This window comes from Podarcis vaucheri (assembly GCF_965113315.1).
Source record: "Podarcis vaucheri genome assembly, chromosome: 6".
Lineage (NCBI taxonomy): Eukaryota > Metazoa > Chordata > Lepidosauria > Squamata > Lacertidae > Podarcis > Podarcis vaucheri.
The window spans coordinates 99,906,088-99,922,245 of NC_138764.1; the positions used below are offsets into that span (position 1 = coordinate 99,906,088).

Consider the following 16,158-nt stretch of genomic DNA (forward strand, 5'->3'; position numbering starts at 1 on the left):
CTTCTTAGCAAGAGAAGTCTTAGAATCGTAGAGTTGAAAGGGACTGAAAGGATCATCATTCTAGCCTAATCCACTGCAACGCAGGAATCTTTTGCCCCAAGTTGGGGCTTGAACCCATAGCCCTTAGATTAAGAGCCTCATGTTCTGCCAACTAAGCTATCCCACTTGACATTAATGAGGTTGGGGAGAAACTTTGGGGCTTGTGGGCGAGATCTGCCCTGGTGGGGTACGCATCAGGTCACGTTGGCTTCAAAACACCCACCCACCCCTTATTCATTTAGAGATTTTTGTTATGTACTGAAGTTCTCACCCTGGGCCAGCAGGGGGATACTGTAGATAGTTTTCACTCAGGTCCACATATGCAAATAAGGGATCAAAAGTGACGTTCAGTGATTGGATAGTTACAGAAAGTGGTTACTGTTGTGTTGTAGTGGAATCTATATAAGCAGGCTGACTGAGCCCTTCAGTTCAGTTCTGTTCTGGCCAGTGAATAAACAAGAGCTGTTTGAAGAATCGCTGTGTCGTCTGATATGTTCACCCACAACTTCACAATTTTCACCCCCCATTTCAGAAAACTCGGGAAGGGCTTTAGCTTAATAGAAAAGCACCTGAAATGTATGCAGGAGGTCCCTGTTTCAATCTCTGGGGTCTCCAGGTAAGCCCAGGAAAGAAACCCCTGCCCCCCCATACTGCATGGAACTGCAACCCAACTGCGTACACACCATGCATTTAAAGCACATTATTTTTCCCTAAGGACTCTGGGAACGGTAGTTTGTTATGGGCACTGGGAACTTTATCTGTGCAAGGGGTGAACTACCATTCCCAGGTTTCTTTGCAGAGCTAGATGAGCTAATGGTTTGACTGCATTTGCACCATATATTCTAAGCCAGGCACCCCCAACCTTCGGCCCTCCAGATGTTTTGGACTACAATTCCCATCGTCCCTGACCACTGGCCCTGTTAGCTACGGATCATGGGAGTTGTAGGCCAAAACATCTGTAGGGCCGCAGGTTGGGGATGCCTGTTCTAAGCACATTATTTCCCCCTAAGAACTCTGGGAACTGTATTTTGATAAATGTGCTGGGGATTGCAGCTCCAAGAAGGGCACACTACATGTTCCCAGGTTTATTTGGGGGAGAAATGATGTGTTTTAAATGCATGCAGCCTCAGCATAAGGCAGCAACTTCCTATGTTGCTAAATGCAACTGTATGAAATCCAGTCAATAGATTGAGATGAACGGTGCAAATTCTAGCACAATCTTCTATGGCATGCTTCCTCAACCTCGGCCCTCCAGATGTTTTGAGACTACAGTTCCCATCATCCCTGATCACCGGTCCTGCTAGCTAGGGATCATGGGAGTTGTAGGCCAAAAACATCTGGAGGGCCGAGGTTGAGGAAGCCTGTTCTATGGTGTTGATGATGATGAGCCCAGGACATCTAACAAAAAAGAGAGAACGGCAGCATTAAAATATCATTTGTGGTCCTGTGCGCAGTGAAGCAGCAGGAGGAAGCAGGAAATAAACCGGTGAGAGAAGCCTTTTATTTGGGGTGAAATTAGGCCTCAAATGCAATACAGCAAAACAGCTGGCTCTGAACGTGACTCCCCTCCTCTCAAGCATTCCAGAAAACCTGCTGGAACAAAGAGGACTTAACTTCGCGTTGCTGAGCAAATAAAAAGGTATCAGTAATATTTTTTAAAATAAAAAAAATCAGCAAGAGCAGAAGATTAAAAACAGCATAAAACCAATTCTACCAATGATTAATTAAAATGCTTGGCATCAAAACAATAAGGGCAGCAAGTCCCAGGCAAATGTCCCAGGAGAAAATGTTCCACAACTGGCCCTCACACCTGGCTTGCCTTGGTCTGCAAAAGCAGCTCCTCCTCCGAAGGTGAACTTGACACCCAGGCTGACTGATGTGGAGGAAGTATTCCTGCACTGCAGGGGGTTCAGCTAGATGACCCTTTAGGGTCCCTTACAACTGTACCGTTTTCTGATTCTATGATTCGCAGTAGAAGCAGCACGGGCCTTTTGAACTGCACCTTCTGTTTTTTTCAGAGGATAGTCCCAGAATCCTGGGAACAGCAGTTTAAGGGTGCCAGGAAGTATAGCTCTGATAGGGCTAAACTACAACTCCCAGGATTCCTTGGGAGAAGCCAACAGCATGCTGAGGACGTTACCGTTTTTTTCGAGTCCAAGACCACGTTCACACAATGCACTTAAAGCAGGCATCCCCAAACTCTGCCCTCCAGCTGCTTTGGGACTACAATTCCCATCATCCCTGACCGCTGGTCCTGTTAGCTAGGGATGATGGGAGTTGTAGTCCCAAAACAGCTGGAAGGCCGAGTTGGGGGATGCCTGACTTAAAGTGCATGGTGCTCCATGCCCATCCCCGAAAAAAACAAAACAAAATATCATGGGAATTGTAGTTTACCCCCACCATTCCGAGCACCTTTAACGAACTACATTTCCCAGGAGTCTTTGGGGGAAAGCCTAGTTTTTTCCATTTGTGCTTATTAACAGAAGCTGCAGTCGTGGTTTCCTTCCCAATTTCGCAAGTAACGTTGCGCGCAAACGGCGTTTCTCCTATTGTTCGCTCGGAAAAGGCGAGGAGGGCCCAGCCCGTGTGTTTCACCCCGATTAGCTCACCCGGCCCTCCTCTCCGCCCCGTTTTGGGGATGGAGGCGTCACCTGAGCTGACGTAGCCAGGCTGGCTGGCCCTATATAAAGCGCCGCAGCTGCAGTCCCAGCCTTTAAATCCATATACGCCTCTGTGTTTTTTTGTGGACGTGGAGTGTACTCCCAAAATCTCCTTTGCAAATGGGCTCCGTCGCCTAGCGTTTACTCCCCTGAGCCAGGTCACCTGTGGTCTGAAGCCGCTGGGATTTTGCTGAGCGAAGCGTTAAGTCTTAAAGGTAAAAAAAAAACCTTTTCCCTCTCTCTTCCTTTTCTTTCTCTAGCCGCCATGTATCAATGCTCTTCTCGCTCGAAGATCTGTGAGCTTCCGCTGTTTAATTTTTTTTTTAAAAAAAGCATATTCATCTTGGGGCATGAACGCTGCGCGCAATTGCGTGGATTTAAATTGCTCGCGTGCTGTTTTTAGTTATTTCTCCCCACCTGGAAAAAAAAAAGCTTCGCTGTCGTACCTTTGGGGGTTTTGTAATTTATTTTTATTTGAAACCTAGTAACACGCCTGCTTAAGGGCCGTCTGATTTTAAAACCTCTGACAAGTGAAAGCTGGGCTGGGGGAAGCTTAGGTTTGTAATTTCGCCAAGCACACTTTGCTGGAGAGGCTCGGTTCGAACTACACAGCGACTCAGAAAACCCCACTGAGGCCAATGCGACTTGCTCGCAGGCAAGCGGCGCTTAATTAGGTTTGCAACAGAAGAAGCCCTTATTGGAGGCGGCGGCGAGACGTAGTTCCGAGCAGGCTGTTAAAAGCGCTGGAGAAGTTGTGAAATTGGAAAACGCCGATCTGTGTTGGCTAAAGCCAGCGCCTCGGGTTATGGCGGCTTGCTCGACTGCTGCGGGGGGGGGGGGCGACCTTTGCTTTATAGCCCCTGCCAACTTTTAAAATGTGTTGATGTGCTGAAAAGTGGGAGGAATGTGCGGGTTTCGATCGTTCGAGCAGTTAAGGGAATCGCTTCGAGAAGGGGGAGATTTGTTTTGGTAAACCGTAAGGGCGTGATTGTTTTTACCCTACTTCCTGACGGTGCATCCGCTGCGAACAAAGAGTGAACGTTCTACTCGCTTGATGAACGTTCCATTCCCGGGTCTCAACGTTCCATTCCCGGGTTTCAACGTTCCATCCCCGGGTCTCAACGTTCCATCCGGGTCTCCGCCCTTTCTCGCGGCTTGCAGACCACCCCCTTATCCAGAGGGGAGGGTGGGGGGGCAGCGTTGATTGGAAACCTTTTAATTTTATTACCTGTAACCCAGTTGCCACCACTCGGGCGGTAGTTTTCTTTGCGTTTTCTCTCCCCCTGGTGGGACTTAAATATTTATCCGTCCGCTCCTTTCCAATCCGCCGCCTTTCGCTGGCTGACAGCTGTGCAGCAGTCCTGCTGCCCCTGCATGTGGTGGCTTTGTGGCCATATTGGCTGAGAGCAAATGCTCGGGGCCCCCACGCCAAAATTCGGCTCATTGTACGAGCTTTTGCATAATTTTTTCTACATCAGTTTTTTCCCCTCCACCCTCGCTTCCTCCTCCGTCCCCCGAAATGCTGTTTCGGCGCGCAAAGGCGACACGCGCCCCGCTTGTGTCTTTCGACTGCAGAGGCTGGGGGTTGAGGAAGGAGGTTTCTATATGTGTAGGTTGCAGCAAGCCAGTTCAGTCCGGATTTTGGCTGCTTGGCTGTGGAAGACTTCCAACGCGCGCACACGCAAGAGATATGAGAACATTCTGTAGAAAGGCACAGAGGAACGGGGGATCTGTCCACCCACACTCCTGAGTCAATTGAACTTGGCGTTGAGGTCCCTCTACCCAGCAAAAAATCTCAATTATTTTACTTGAGGTAGAGGGAAGAGTTTAGCGTGTGTTTCTGGCTCGGAGTGCATTTTTGTAGCCCAGAATCTCTTTCCACTTGAAAGGAACTGGTAATGCGCGAGTCTGTTCTGACAAAAGAGAGAGGAGTGTGTGTGTGTAAACTGGTATAAACCAGATCTCTGATTTCCTGTTGGTGGTTTTGACTCATTTAATGCCATGTGTCCTCTGCTTTTTACCAAAACAATAGACTAATAATGTTCCATGTTAGTCTCTTGCTTTGAAGTCTCTTGTCTGGTTGATAGTTTAGTGTGGTAACATGCAAAAAACCCTAAAGTTAAAAAGGGGGGGGGTCAAAATAAAGGAGATTTCTACTCTTGAGTAGAGAATGGCTTTTGTTGGCTTAAGAGAAGTTTTGGTTATTCAAATCAACGTCTTGGACCCCAGGGGGGCTTCTTAATGGCCAAGGTCACAAGGAGAGACTTGACCCCTTGCCCAAATGGTGCACCCCCTTTTTAACTTAGAAAAAATAGAAACCTCACATCTATATAATTAATAAAATCCGCAACACAACAAAACATTGTTCTCTACAAGTGAGGGAATAATGCTGTTTTAGTCCTATGGAAAAAGTAAATCCCTGCATTTTGGGGAAGGGGGGGCTAAGGGGGTGCCAAAATAAAGTTTTTAAACTTATTATCTCTGTCCACAGGGAACTTCTTAGTCTGATTTGAGTGAGCCCTCCATGTAGAAAAAACTTTGGCTGGGGCTGTTGGGAGTTGTAGTCCAGGCATAGGCAAACTCGACCCTCCAGATGTTTTGGGACTACAACTCCCATCACCCCTAGCTAACAAGACCAATGGTCAGGGATGATGGGAGTTGTAGTACCAAAAACATCTGGAGGGCTGAGTTTGCCTATCCCTGTTGTAGTCCAACAAGGTTGGGAAAGTGGTTCTAATGAGTGAAATTATATTGAAATATTACATTCTATCACTGGTCATATTTACATTATAGGCTTCCAGAAGAATAACGTCACATCAACACCATAAAGCACATGGCTTCTCCCCAGAGATTGTTGGGAACTGTAGTTCTCCCCACAGAGCTACAATTTCCCACACCCTTAACAAACTACAACTCCCAGGATTCTTGGGGGGAAGCCATGTGGTTTAAATGTGTAGTGTGGCCGAGTCTCCACTTTCTTCACTAAATGCAAACTGGTAAATTGAGGCAGCATGGGGAATTACTACAAAAATCCTACCATCACCACATCCTTGAGTTAGGTTCAGGGCCTGAGCTTGAATCCAAGCTTGAAATGTTCAAATGTTTTTTATACGATGCAAGCCAGCCAAGATTACCAAATGGAGTGCTGTTTTCTCTTTTATACACAGCAGGCTAATTTTTCTCCTGAGTTGCCCAGTGTGTTTTGACCGTTCCTGTTAGATAGTCCAGACCTGATGAAAAGGTTGCTAGGAACTGGGAGTTCCTGCCTTTTGGAAGAAAAAAAAAGTTAGCCAAATACTAAATACAGACAAAAGTGTCAGTTTAATTCTAAACCCAAAATATTGATTGGCAAATTTAAAATGTCATGTAAAATTAATCCCTGCTGCTTCTTGGTCTCCTTCCCTCTTACCCCATGTTATTTGCACTTTGCGGCTGATCGTTCCTTCTGCTTGCTTCTGGGCTCAGGCAGGAAACGTGGATAAATTTTTATTATTTATTGAATTTATATACCTCCCTGTACCCTAGGGTCTCAGGGTGGTTCACAGAATAAAATCAAGATAGAAAACCACAAGATAGTAAGGTAAAGGTAAAGGGACCCCTGACCATTAGGTCCAGTCGTGGCCGACTCTGGGGTTGCGGCGCTCATCTCGCTTTATTGGCCGAGGGAGCCAGCCTACAGCTTCCGGGTCATGTGGCCAGCATGACTAAGCCGCTTCTGGCAAACCAGAGCAGCACATGGACCCGTTTACCTTCCCGCCAGAGTGGTACCTATTTATCTACTTGCACTTTGACGTGCTTTCAAACTGCTAGGTTGGCAGGAGCAGAGAGAGCTCACCCCGTCGCGGGGATTCGAACCGCCGACCTTCTGATCAGCAAGTCCTGTGGTTTAACCCACAGCGCCACTCGCGTCCTGAAAAACCACAAGATACCTAATAACAATAAAACTGCAGACCAATAGCAGAGGTTTTGGTAAAAGGTACAAATGCAGAACCAAGCCAAACTGTTAACTGTTTCTTCCCTCACGGAAGTTGGATTACAGGCGGCTTACTTCTTCCCCCAGCAGTTGGCTGTTGTGAGCCTGTCTGCTTTGAGAGGCTTGGCTGTGCCAAGCGTTCTGGAGTTTCGCTTCGGTCTCTGCCCATGTGCCATCTCCAGCAACGTTTGCAGTTTTGTTGTGGAATGTGCTGCCGCAGCATGAAACATCTGGCAAGCACTCCTGAAAAGGCTGCTCAAAGAGGTTCTTGTGTAACAAACCAGCTTCGAGAAAACCATGCCATGCAGAACTGGAGGCAGGGACTCTGCTCAGGCACTGTAGACCAGTAAAGACCCGGTTTACCCCATGCCCTGCAAACTTGGTGGGCAAACAGATCAGATCACTCACTGAGCAGCCTGGAACGAATATTGCCATGCCCTCCTCCGCGCTGCGTTTCTGATTTAGGTGCAAACTTAACCCGCACTCCTCCAGCCAGTTAGCAATGCTGGGATGTGGTGAAATGTTCAGTGCCCTCCAGGGATGTGGAACGTCTGATGCTCCCGATTTTGTTGAGCGCCTGCTCTCCCGTCAGCGTGGTCAGGGCAGATGGGAGTTGTAGTCTAGCTGCAAGCAGAGGACCACAGGTTCTTGGTCCCCACCTGGCTCACATGGTTTGGACAGACAGCTTCTTGCATCTTGAGGAGAGCTCACACAGGTGGTCTTTGCATGGTGGCGCTGTGGGTGGCGCTGTGGGTTAAACCACAGAGCCTAGGACTTGCCGATCAGAAGGTCGGCGGTTCGAATCCCCGCGACAGGGTGAGCTCCCGTTGCTTAGTCCCTGCTCCTGCCCACCTAGCAGTTCGAAAGCACATCAAAGTGCAAGTAGATAAATAGGTACTACTCTGGTGGTAAGGTAAACGGCGTTTCCGTGCTCTGCTCTGGTTCTCCAGAAGCGGCTTAGTCATGCTGGCCACATGACCAGGAAGCTGTATGCTGGCTCCCTCGGCCAATAAAGCGAGATGAGCGCCGCAACCCCAGAGTTGGCCACGACTGGACCTAATGGTCAGGGGTCCTTTTACCTATAGCCACTGGTGCCTTTTGAAAAGCATGAGAGTGAATCTTGCCCTTTAAAGCGGCCTGGCTTGGGACTGAGGGGAATTGTAACCCCAAAAAGGCAGAGGGCACCAGGTAGGTTGGCATCTCTCTGTCTCGGGAAGCAACGGAGGAGTGCGCCTTTGGGGGTGAGCTCAAGCTGTTGGATGGTTTCAGCGCCTGCTGTGGCTGTAGAGACTGATAGGGGAGAGACAGGTTTTGTTGCAGCTGGGGCAGAAGAAGGCGTCCGATTGTGCTGCTGATGCACCATAGCCTTTCTTCTCCCTGTGTTTGTCTTTCTGCATCAGGTTACAGTCTCTATTACAGCTACTCTCGTTTTGTCTCCCAGGGTTTACAACTTGCACAAGAACGAAGACAAAGAAACATGGCAGCAATCCCGTCAAGCGGCTCCCTTGTGGCAACCCACGACTACTACCGAAGTAAGAACGGGGAAGGGGTGCGAGTTGCGCGGAGAAAGGTCCAGAGTGAGCCCTTGGCGTCTCCAGGACCTTTGGTTGTGGGGCTGGGAAAGACTTGTGCTTTATGCCTCGTAGGAGTCAGTGCTGTAGGTCTAGATCAGGGTTTCCCAGACTCAAGTCTCCAGCTGTTTTTTTTTTACTACAACTCCCATCATCCCTAGCTAGAAGGACCCAGTGGTCAGGGATGATGGGAATTGTAGTCCCAAAGCAGCTGGACTACTCTAATGCGGGGGTCATCAAACTTTTTCAACGGGGCCAGCCCTCTGTTCCTCTGACCTTGTGGGGGGGCTGGACTATATATATATTTTTTGGGGGGTGATTGCATTCCTATGCCCCACAAATAACCCAGAGATGCATTTTCAATAAAAGGGCACATTCTACTCATGTAAAAACACGTTGATTCCCGGACCATCCGGAGGCCGATTTAGAAGGCGATTGGGTCGGATCCGGCCCGCGGGCCTTAGTTTGCCTACCCATGCTATAATGGTTAGGGTGTTGGACTATGACCGGGGAGACCAGAGTTCGAATCCCCACTCAGCCATGAAGCTCCCTGGCAGACCTTGGACTAGACACTGCTGCTTAGCCTAACATACCTCGCAGGGTCGTTGTGAGGTTGGGGGGGAGGAGAACCATGTATGCCAGCCACCTTGAGCTCCTTAGATGATAAAGGTGATATATCAATGTAATTGATGGTGATGATGATAATAATAATAATAATAAATAATTAATAATAATAATAATAATAAAGGTGGGGAATGAAGTAAAATTAAAGCTGAATAAAAAGAGGGGGGAATAATATGTACAAATAACACTACAATGGTACCTCAGGTTACAGACGCTTCAGGTTAGACTCCGCTAACCCAGAAATAGTACCTTAGGTTAAGAACTTTGCTTCAGCATGAGAACAGAAATCGCGCAGCGGTGGTGCAAGGCCCCATTAGCTAAAGTGGTACCTCAGGTTAAGAACAGTTTCAGGTTAAGAACGGACCTCCGGAACGAATTAAGTTCTTAACCCGAGGTGCCACTGTAATGATAACAGTAAATCACCATCGGATCATGTAAAGGACCTTTTTATCGTGTTAGAATAATAATAAGAAAAGACCCCTGTTGGTGGGCTATTTTATTGCAAAACCATGATGATGTGGGCACCCTGGCTCTTTCTTAATAGCCCCCCAGCGCCCAGAAATGGATAGAGGCTGGCTAGAAAATACTATCCTTGCATTCGCCACAATCGTGCACAGATAGCTTGTGGGAGTGGGCAGGCGTTCCTGTGACTTGCACTGGAGTGAGTCTGGAGCAGGGAACAAATCAGCGATGGCCAAACTTGGCCCTCCAGCTGTTTTGGGACTACGATTCCCATCATCCCTGACCACTGGTCCTGTTAGCTAGGGATGATGGGAGCTGTAGTCCCCAAACAGCTGGAGGGCCAAGTTTGGCCCTCACTGGAATAAATGAAAGGAAAAGAAGACATCTGCTCGCCGGCTTCTCCAGACCTCTCTGGGTGTCTTGAATTACGCTGCTCAGCACCCACCTCGCCCGGGGCCTCGAGCCAACACCCCCCCCCCCAATGTTTTATTCCCTTCAAGGGAACCTTACTAAATGTTAGTGCAGAGGAAAAAGGCATTGCGTTGGAGCCGAGCCCCCATAAAAGGTCAGCTCCAACGGTACTGCAGCTAAACAAAGCCTGAGTTTGTTGGACGGGAGGCTGAATGTCGTCCTTTGTCTCTCTCTGGGCTCCGAGCCCAGTGTGCTCTTCTAAAAGTGTAGCGGGGCTGGTGCTGCAGGAGAAACCAGTAAGGGAAAATGGCCTCATTGGGTAGGTGGAGTCCCCTCTCTGCTCCAGTTCTGAGAAATGCAGTTCTTTGGCCAGCAAGAGTTTTGAGAGCAGCTGCTGTTTAGTTGTGCAAGCCAAACGCTCTGCAAATTTGCTATTTGTCGGCAGGCAGCGCTCCGAAAAGAGTTTCCCGTCGCTTTGACCATTGCTTCCAGTGGAAGTCCTTGCTAGAGACAAAAGGAGTGTCCGGTCTCTCCTTCCCAGTTTCAGAAGGTCTTCCCACGAAACACAGCACTGGGGTTGGAGCCACACTATACTTTTAATGCAGATTAAAAGCTCACAGCTCCTCTCAAAGAGTCCTGGGACCTGCCGTTTACCCATTGCAGAACTACAATTCCCAGCACCCTCACGAAGCGGCTCTGACATGGATGTGGTTGGGAGTAGGACTGGGCAATATATTGATATATCATCCAAAAACGGGTTTGAAGTCGTTATCGAGATAAAAAGTGGAAAAAATGTGGAAAAAGCCGTGAAGCCAGATGATGCTTCTACGTAGCTCTGTCCTTATTTCAGACCTCGTGATACATTGGTATGTCATGAATACCTGGCGATATAGCACGATGTTGAAACCCAGAAACGGCCCCGCCCTGGTTGGAAGAGAGCCAATGTGGCGTAGTGGTTAAGAGCGGTAGACTCGTAATCTGGTGAACCCGGTTCGCTTCCCCGCTCCTCCACATGCAGCTGCTGGGTGACCTTGGGCTAGTCACACTTCTTGAAGTCTCTCAGTCTCTCTCACCTCACATAGTGTTTCTTGTGGGGGAAGAAGGGAAAGGAGAATTTAAGCCGCTTTGAGAGTCCTTCGGGTAGTGATGAAGCGGGATATCAAATCCAAACTCCTCCTTCTCCTCCATAGGGAGAGCTCTGCTGTGGTTTGTGTTATTCCTGCGTTCAGCAGGAACTGTGGTGCATGGTGATCTAATGGGGCAAAAACATGTCTTGTCTTGCAGGGCGTCTGGGTTCCACTTCCAGCAACAGCTCCTGTGGAAGTGCAGAGTATGGGGAGGTCATCCCTCACCATCCAGGTCAGTATCTTTGCTTTTGAGGCTGTCGCCTTTGTGGGGGACGGTCCCTGGGCTGCCTGCAGGCTCGTTTTAGGGTACGTCTTTGGTTCCTCTGGAGCGCTGGCTCGGACCGCGATGCCTTGCTCTTTGGCCTCTGCTCTTGACAGGTGTGCAGTGTGTTTTAGGGCAGTGCCACCAGTTCACCGGGTGCCCAAGGACCACTTGCCCAGCTTTGGGGAAAGGGGGTGGTGGCAAGTTCTGGCAAGGTCCTAGAGTCCTCCCCCCTCCTTCCTAAAGCAGGCAAGCTCTTGCTGGGCTATGGGAAGGACGAAGGTGGCCTCTAGGACCCTGCCAGAGCCTCATACCTGCTTCCCAGGCTTTGGGAAGGGCTGGAGAGGGCAGCAAATGTTGATCTCGCATAGAGCACCATATCAACAGGGTCTGCCCTTGGTGGGAGTCCTGTGGCCAGGGGTGATGGAAGTTTTAATTCAACAACATCTGAAAGGCATGGCTTCCCTATCCTTGCAGTAAGTTCAGGGGTCTTGTGGAACTTGGGTCCAGGATACCTTAAGGACCGTCTGAGCTCTTGTATCTCAGATCAGTCTCTGACATCATCCGGAGAAGGGCTGTTAGTTGAAGCTCAGCTGTCTTCCACTACAAGCCACGCATTTTGTGTCTCTGGTCCCATTCCTGCGGAACACTCTTCCAGTAGAGATTCATAAGGCATCCTTGCTTTTGCTCTTGCTGAAGACTTTTCCTGCCCACGGGCAAATGCTGCCATTTAAAACCTTTTGAGTAGCCAGCAATTTTAACGATTGCTTTTTTCCTGGTTTTATATTTTGTCATGTGCATATTGTTGTACAACACCCTGATTTTTTTTTTTTTGTGTGTGTAGATAGATAGATAGATATGCTTCTATAAAATATTATTTTTAACTTTTATTAAATTTGTATGCTGCCTTTCATCCAAAGACTACAGGGTGGTTCACAACATAAAAATACAAAATGAAATACAACATACATAATAAAACAATCCAATAGCCTCCCTCCCACAGACACATTTAAAAGTCCGTAGAATGTTCACCATGCCAAACGCCTGGTTGAAGAGAAACGGTTTTTGCCTGGTGCCTAAAGATATGTAACAAAGGTAGCAGGCAAGCCTCCCCGGGGAGAGCGTTCCACAAACATGGAGCCACCACTAAAAAGGCCCTGTTCTCATCTTGCCACCCTCTGGACCTCTTGCGGAGGAGGCACACAAAGAAGGGTCTGAGATGATGATCACAGGGTCCAGGTTTGTTCATATGGAGAGAGGCGGTCCTTGAGGTATTGCAGTCCTGAGCTGTTTAAAGCTTATCAGTCTAAACCAGCACTTTGAGTTGGGCCCAGAAATTAACTGGCAGCCAGTTCAGTCAGGCCAGAATTGATGAAATGTGCTCAAACCGTCTTGTTTCGGTGAGCAATCTGTCTGCCAAATTCTCCACTAGCTGGAGCTTCTGAACATCGAAGAGGAGTCCTCATTTTCTGACTGCGACACTTGTGTCCTTTCTCATAGGTCTCCCCAAGTCTGACCCTGGGCACTGGTGGGCTAGCTTCTTCTTTGGAAAGACAACCCACCCAGTCATGACAACTGTGTCGGAATCCCCAGAGAAGTAAGTGAAATTGTGCCGAGATTGGAAATGGAATATCGCGTATGTGTGTTTGGATCTGAAGTGGGGGTCTTGGAAAATCGCAAACAGACGTGTCACTGGGATGGGAGATCTGGGAAGCTAATGTTTTCTCTGCCCCACTGGTCATCACTGATTCTGTAATTAGCTCAATCCTTGTTCTTCCTGTCTACATACTTCCTAAATGGGTAGATTAGTGTCTGGGTTAACTTTGGAAAATATTTAAGTGTTGCATTATATTTCCAAACATTGGCATATGGCCCTATGTGGGGATGGGTGGAGTGTGTGCAATGTAAAAGATTTGTATCTGTTATAGAATCAGAGTTGGCAGGGACCTCAGGGGTCATCTAGTCCAACCCTCTGCCATGCAAGAACCTCAACGAAAGCACCCGTGAGAGATGGCCATCTCAACTCTTCATTTAATCCACACCTGCTTTTCTGCATCCAAATAGCTGGGCGAGAGGGAAGAATTGCGTGCAGCGCAAGTTTCTAGTCCCCTGTGCAAGGCCATTTGTTTATTTGCCTTATAAAAACGAATCCCCAAGCAGAGTACAACAACAAAAAATGTGTAATACACACTAAAATTATGCAAATGACTGAAAGCAAATGGTAACAGTAATAAATCAATAATAACAAAAAGCATACGCTCTTTGCACATTAAACTCACAGTAGCTAGTGGGAGAGTTTATCCCTGGTCAGGCCAGCATAGGCAATTTCTGGAGAGAGAGAGAGAGAGAGAGGATATTGGGTAGATATAATTCAGATTTAGTGGGTTTGGGCTCCTGAGTAAGCACATTTAGGATTGCTCTGTACGCTTTCAGGGGAAGTGGGCTACCATATTGCTTAATCGGTAGAGTGTGAGACTCCTAATCTCAGGGTCCTGGGTTCGAGTCGCATGTTGGGCAAAAGATTCCTGCATTGCAGGCGGTTGGACCAGATGATCCTCGTAGTTCCGACTCTACAGTTCTGTGATTCTTGAGTGATGATACTGCAGTTCTGACCCTCCGATCTCTCTCTCCCCTCCCTCCCCTTTGACCTTCCAGCTCAGGCACTTTCCAGGTGGCGAACGGCATGATCACATGTGGCCTGGCTCAGGACGTGATGAGGAAGCGCCACGCCAGCGAGCCCAGCAAACCGAACGCGGGTCCCACCGTGTGAGGAGGCTGGCTGCCCCCTGGCCAGACGCTTCTGACTTGAACGCTAGGAGGCAGAGCCCATTTTCCACTCCCCTTCCCCGTAGAGTAGGGCAGGCTGCTTCGAGTACTCCTTAGACGTAGGTTTTTATAAAAGCAAGAAACGGCAACTAAAAAGGAAAAAAAAAAAAAGAGAAATCTTCTGTACCATCCTTTTCTACAACTTTCTTTTTCTTTTCTTTTTTTGGTGCAGCTACGTCTTCTAACCCCTCCCTCCCCACCCAACGAAGCCTTGTTTAACACTTCATTCTTGTTTTGTACTCGTCTGATGGAAACTAATAAATCCTGAGCAGCCTTTTAAACCGCTTGCGTGTGGCTTTGTACACTTGCGAACGGGAGGCGCAAGTTATTTCTTGCCCGAAGAACTTTAATAATGAGAAGAATTTTATTTGTATACCGTCACTCTGCCACTCTGGGCAGCTCCCAACAAAATATTAAAAACACAGTACAGCATCATACATTTAAAAGCTTCCCAATAATAATAATAATAATAATTTATTATTTATACCCCGCCCATCTGGCTGGGCCTCCCCAGCCACTCTGGGCGGCTTCCATAAAAACCAAAAATACAGTAAAATATCACACGTTAAAAACTTCCCTGAACAGGGCTGCCTTAAGATGTCTTCTGAATGTCAGGTAGTTGTTTATCGCTTTGACATCTGCTGGAAGGGCGTTCCACAGGGTGGGCGCCACTACCGAGAAGGCCCTCTGCCTGGTTCCCTGTAGCTTTGCTTCTCGCAATGAGGGAACCGCCAGAAGGCCCTCGGCGCTGGACCTCAGCGTCCGGGCAGAATGATGGGGGTGGAGACGCTCCTACAGGTATACAGTGTTGCCTTGTTATTAAGTGTTAGTGCAGGAAACATGGTTTGACCTCTACATTTGAGAGGGACTGTAGTACAGGAGGCATCACAAGGGGTCAAAGACCCGCTACTATTTGTGAACTCTGAAAACATGAGGGGCTTCTGTATCAAAGGAATTGTGTGCAAGTTTGTTACGTCACAGAAACAACCGCTCCAAGGTCAGGGAGCGAACCAAGGACCCAAACATCTGTGTGCAAAGCAGATGTTCTTCCATGGAGCTAAGGCCCCACGCTTGCAGTGCAAACTTGTCCCATTTTGGTTTCAAGTAATTGGGATGGGTAGACTTACTATTCCAGAAATCCTCCCGGAAAAGAACTATTCTTTAGTGCTCATTCAGAGCTAGCAGGAACCTGGGTTTTTCCCCAGATTGCCATTTGTTCTGATGTGTCACTAGAGAGCTGACCTTCTGATCGGCAAGTCCTAGGCTCTGGTTTAACCCACAGCGCCGCCCGTGTCCCAATCCAGGTATACACGGAACAAAAAGCCTTTTTTGCTTCCATTTGCCCAGATTTCTCATCTGTCTCCAGCCATGACCCAGAGGCATTAGAGTAGGGGGTCCGTTTGCGGCTTTTAACTTTCCAAAGTTAACGGCCTGCATTGCTGGCTTAGCTTCACCAAACACTGGCTTCTGTGCACAACTTACTCAGCCCTGAAACCTCCAGCTTTTCCTCCACCTGTTTTTATCCTGCTGTCTTGAAGCATTTTAACACAGTGAAATTGACAGAGGCGTTCTTGTCCGAGACCCAAAAAGTACCACATTGAAGTTTCCATCAAACCTCAATTCTACAAGTTCCGCTTGTTTTATTACAGAGGCAAGGAGCATTTACCCCCACACCACCCAAGGGCCACATTTCCTACTGGGCAACTTTCTGGGGGCCATATACTATGGGTGTGCAGGGCCAGTGGCAAAAGTGAGCTGAGTAACGGATGCGAATTTTACCTTTCTACTGCACGTTAGTTTCTACACAAACACACTACAGCATGGGTAGGCAAACTAAGGCCCGGGTGCTGGATCCAGCCCACGGACGGTCCGAGAATCAGCGTGTTTTTATATGAGTAGAATGTGCTTTTATTTAAAATGCATCTCTGGGTTATTTGTGGGGCATAGGAATTCGTTCTCCCCCCAAAAAAAAAAAAAATATAGTTCAGCCTACCACATGGTTCTGAAAAAGTTTGCTGATGCCTGTACTACAGTCTTCCATCAGACAAGCAAGAGGTTATCCCAAGAGTTCAGGGGTCCATTCCAGCCAGGAAGAAACACCGAGGTGCAAACCAGAACCAGAAGGGTGAGGCCTGGGGAGATTTCTGAGGGCCAGACAAGAAGGCTTGGAGGGCCACTTTCAGCTCCCTGCCGCAAGCCTACG

General features: G+C 48.2%; 1 protein-coding gene across 1 annotated transcript; it reads left to right on the forward strand.

Annotated features, from left to right (window-relative positions):
- Positions 1 to 2,745: 2,745 nt before the first annotated feature.
- PPDPF (pancreatic progenitor cell differentiation and proliferation factor) lies at positions 2,746 to 14,236 on the forward strand. The gene is made up of 5 exons (XM_082226606.1): positions 2,746 to 2,914; positions 8,114 to 8,204; positions 11,025 to 11,099; positions 12,630 to 12,726; positions 13,785 to 14,236. Exons 2-5 carry the CDS (start codon positions 8,150 to 8,152, stop codon positions 13,897 to 13,899), a joined length of 342 nt encoding a protein of 113 aa, XP_082082732.1. The 5' UTR covers positions 2,746 to 2,914; positions 8,114 to 8,149; the 3' UTR covers positions 13,900 to 14,236.
- Positions 14,237 to 16,158: the final 1,922 nt, after the last annotated feature.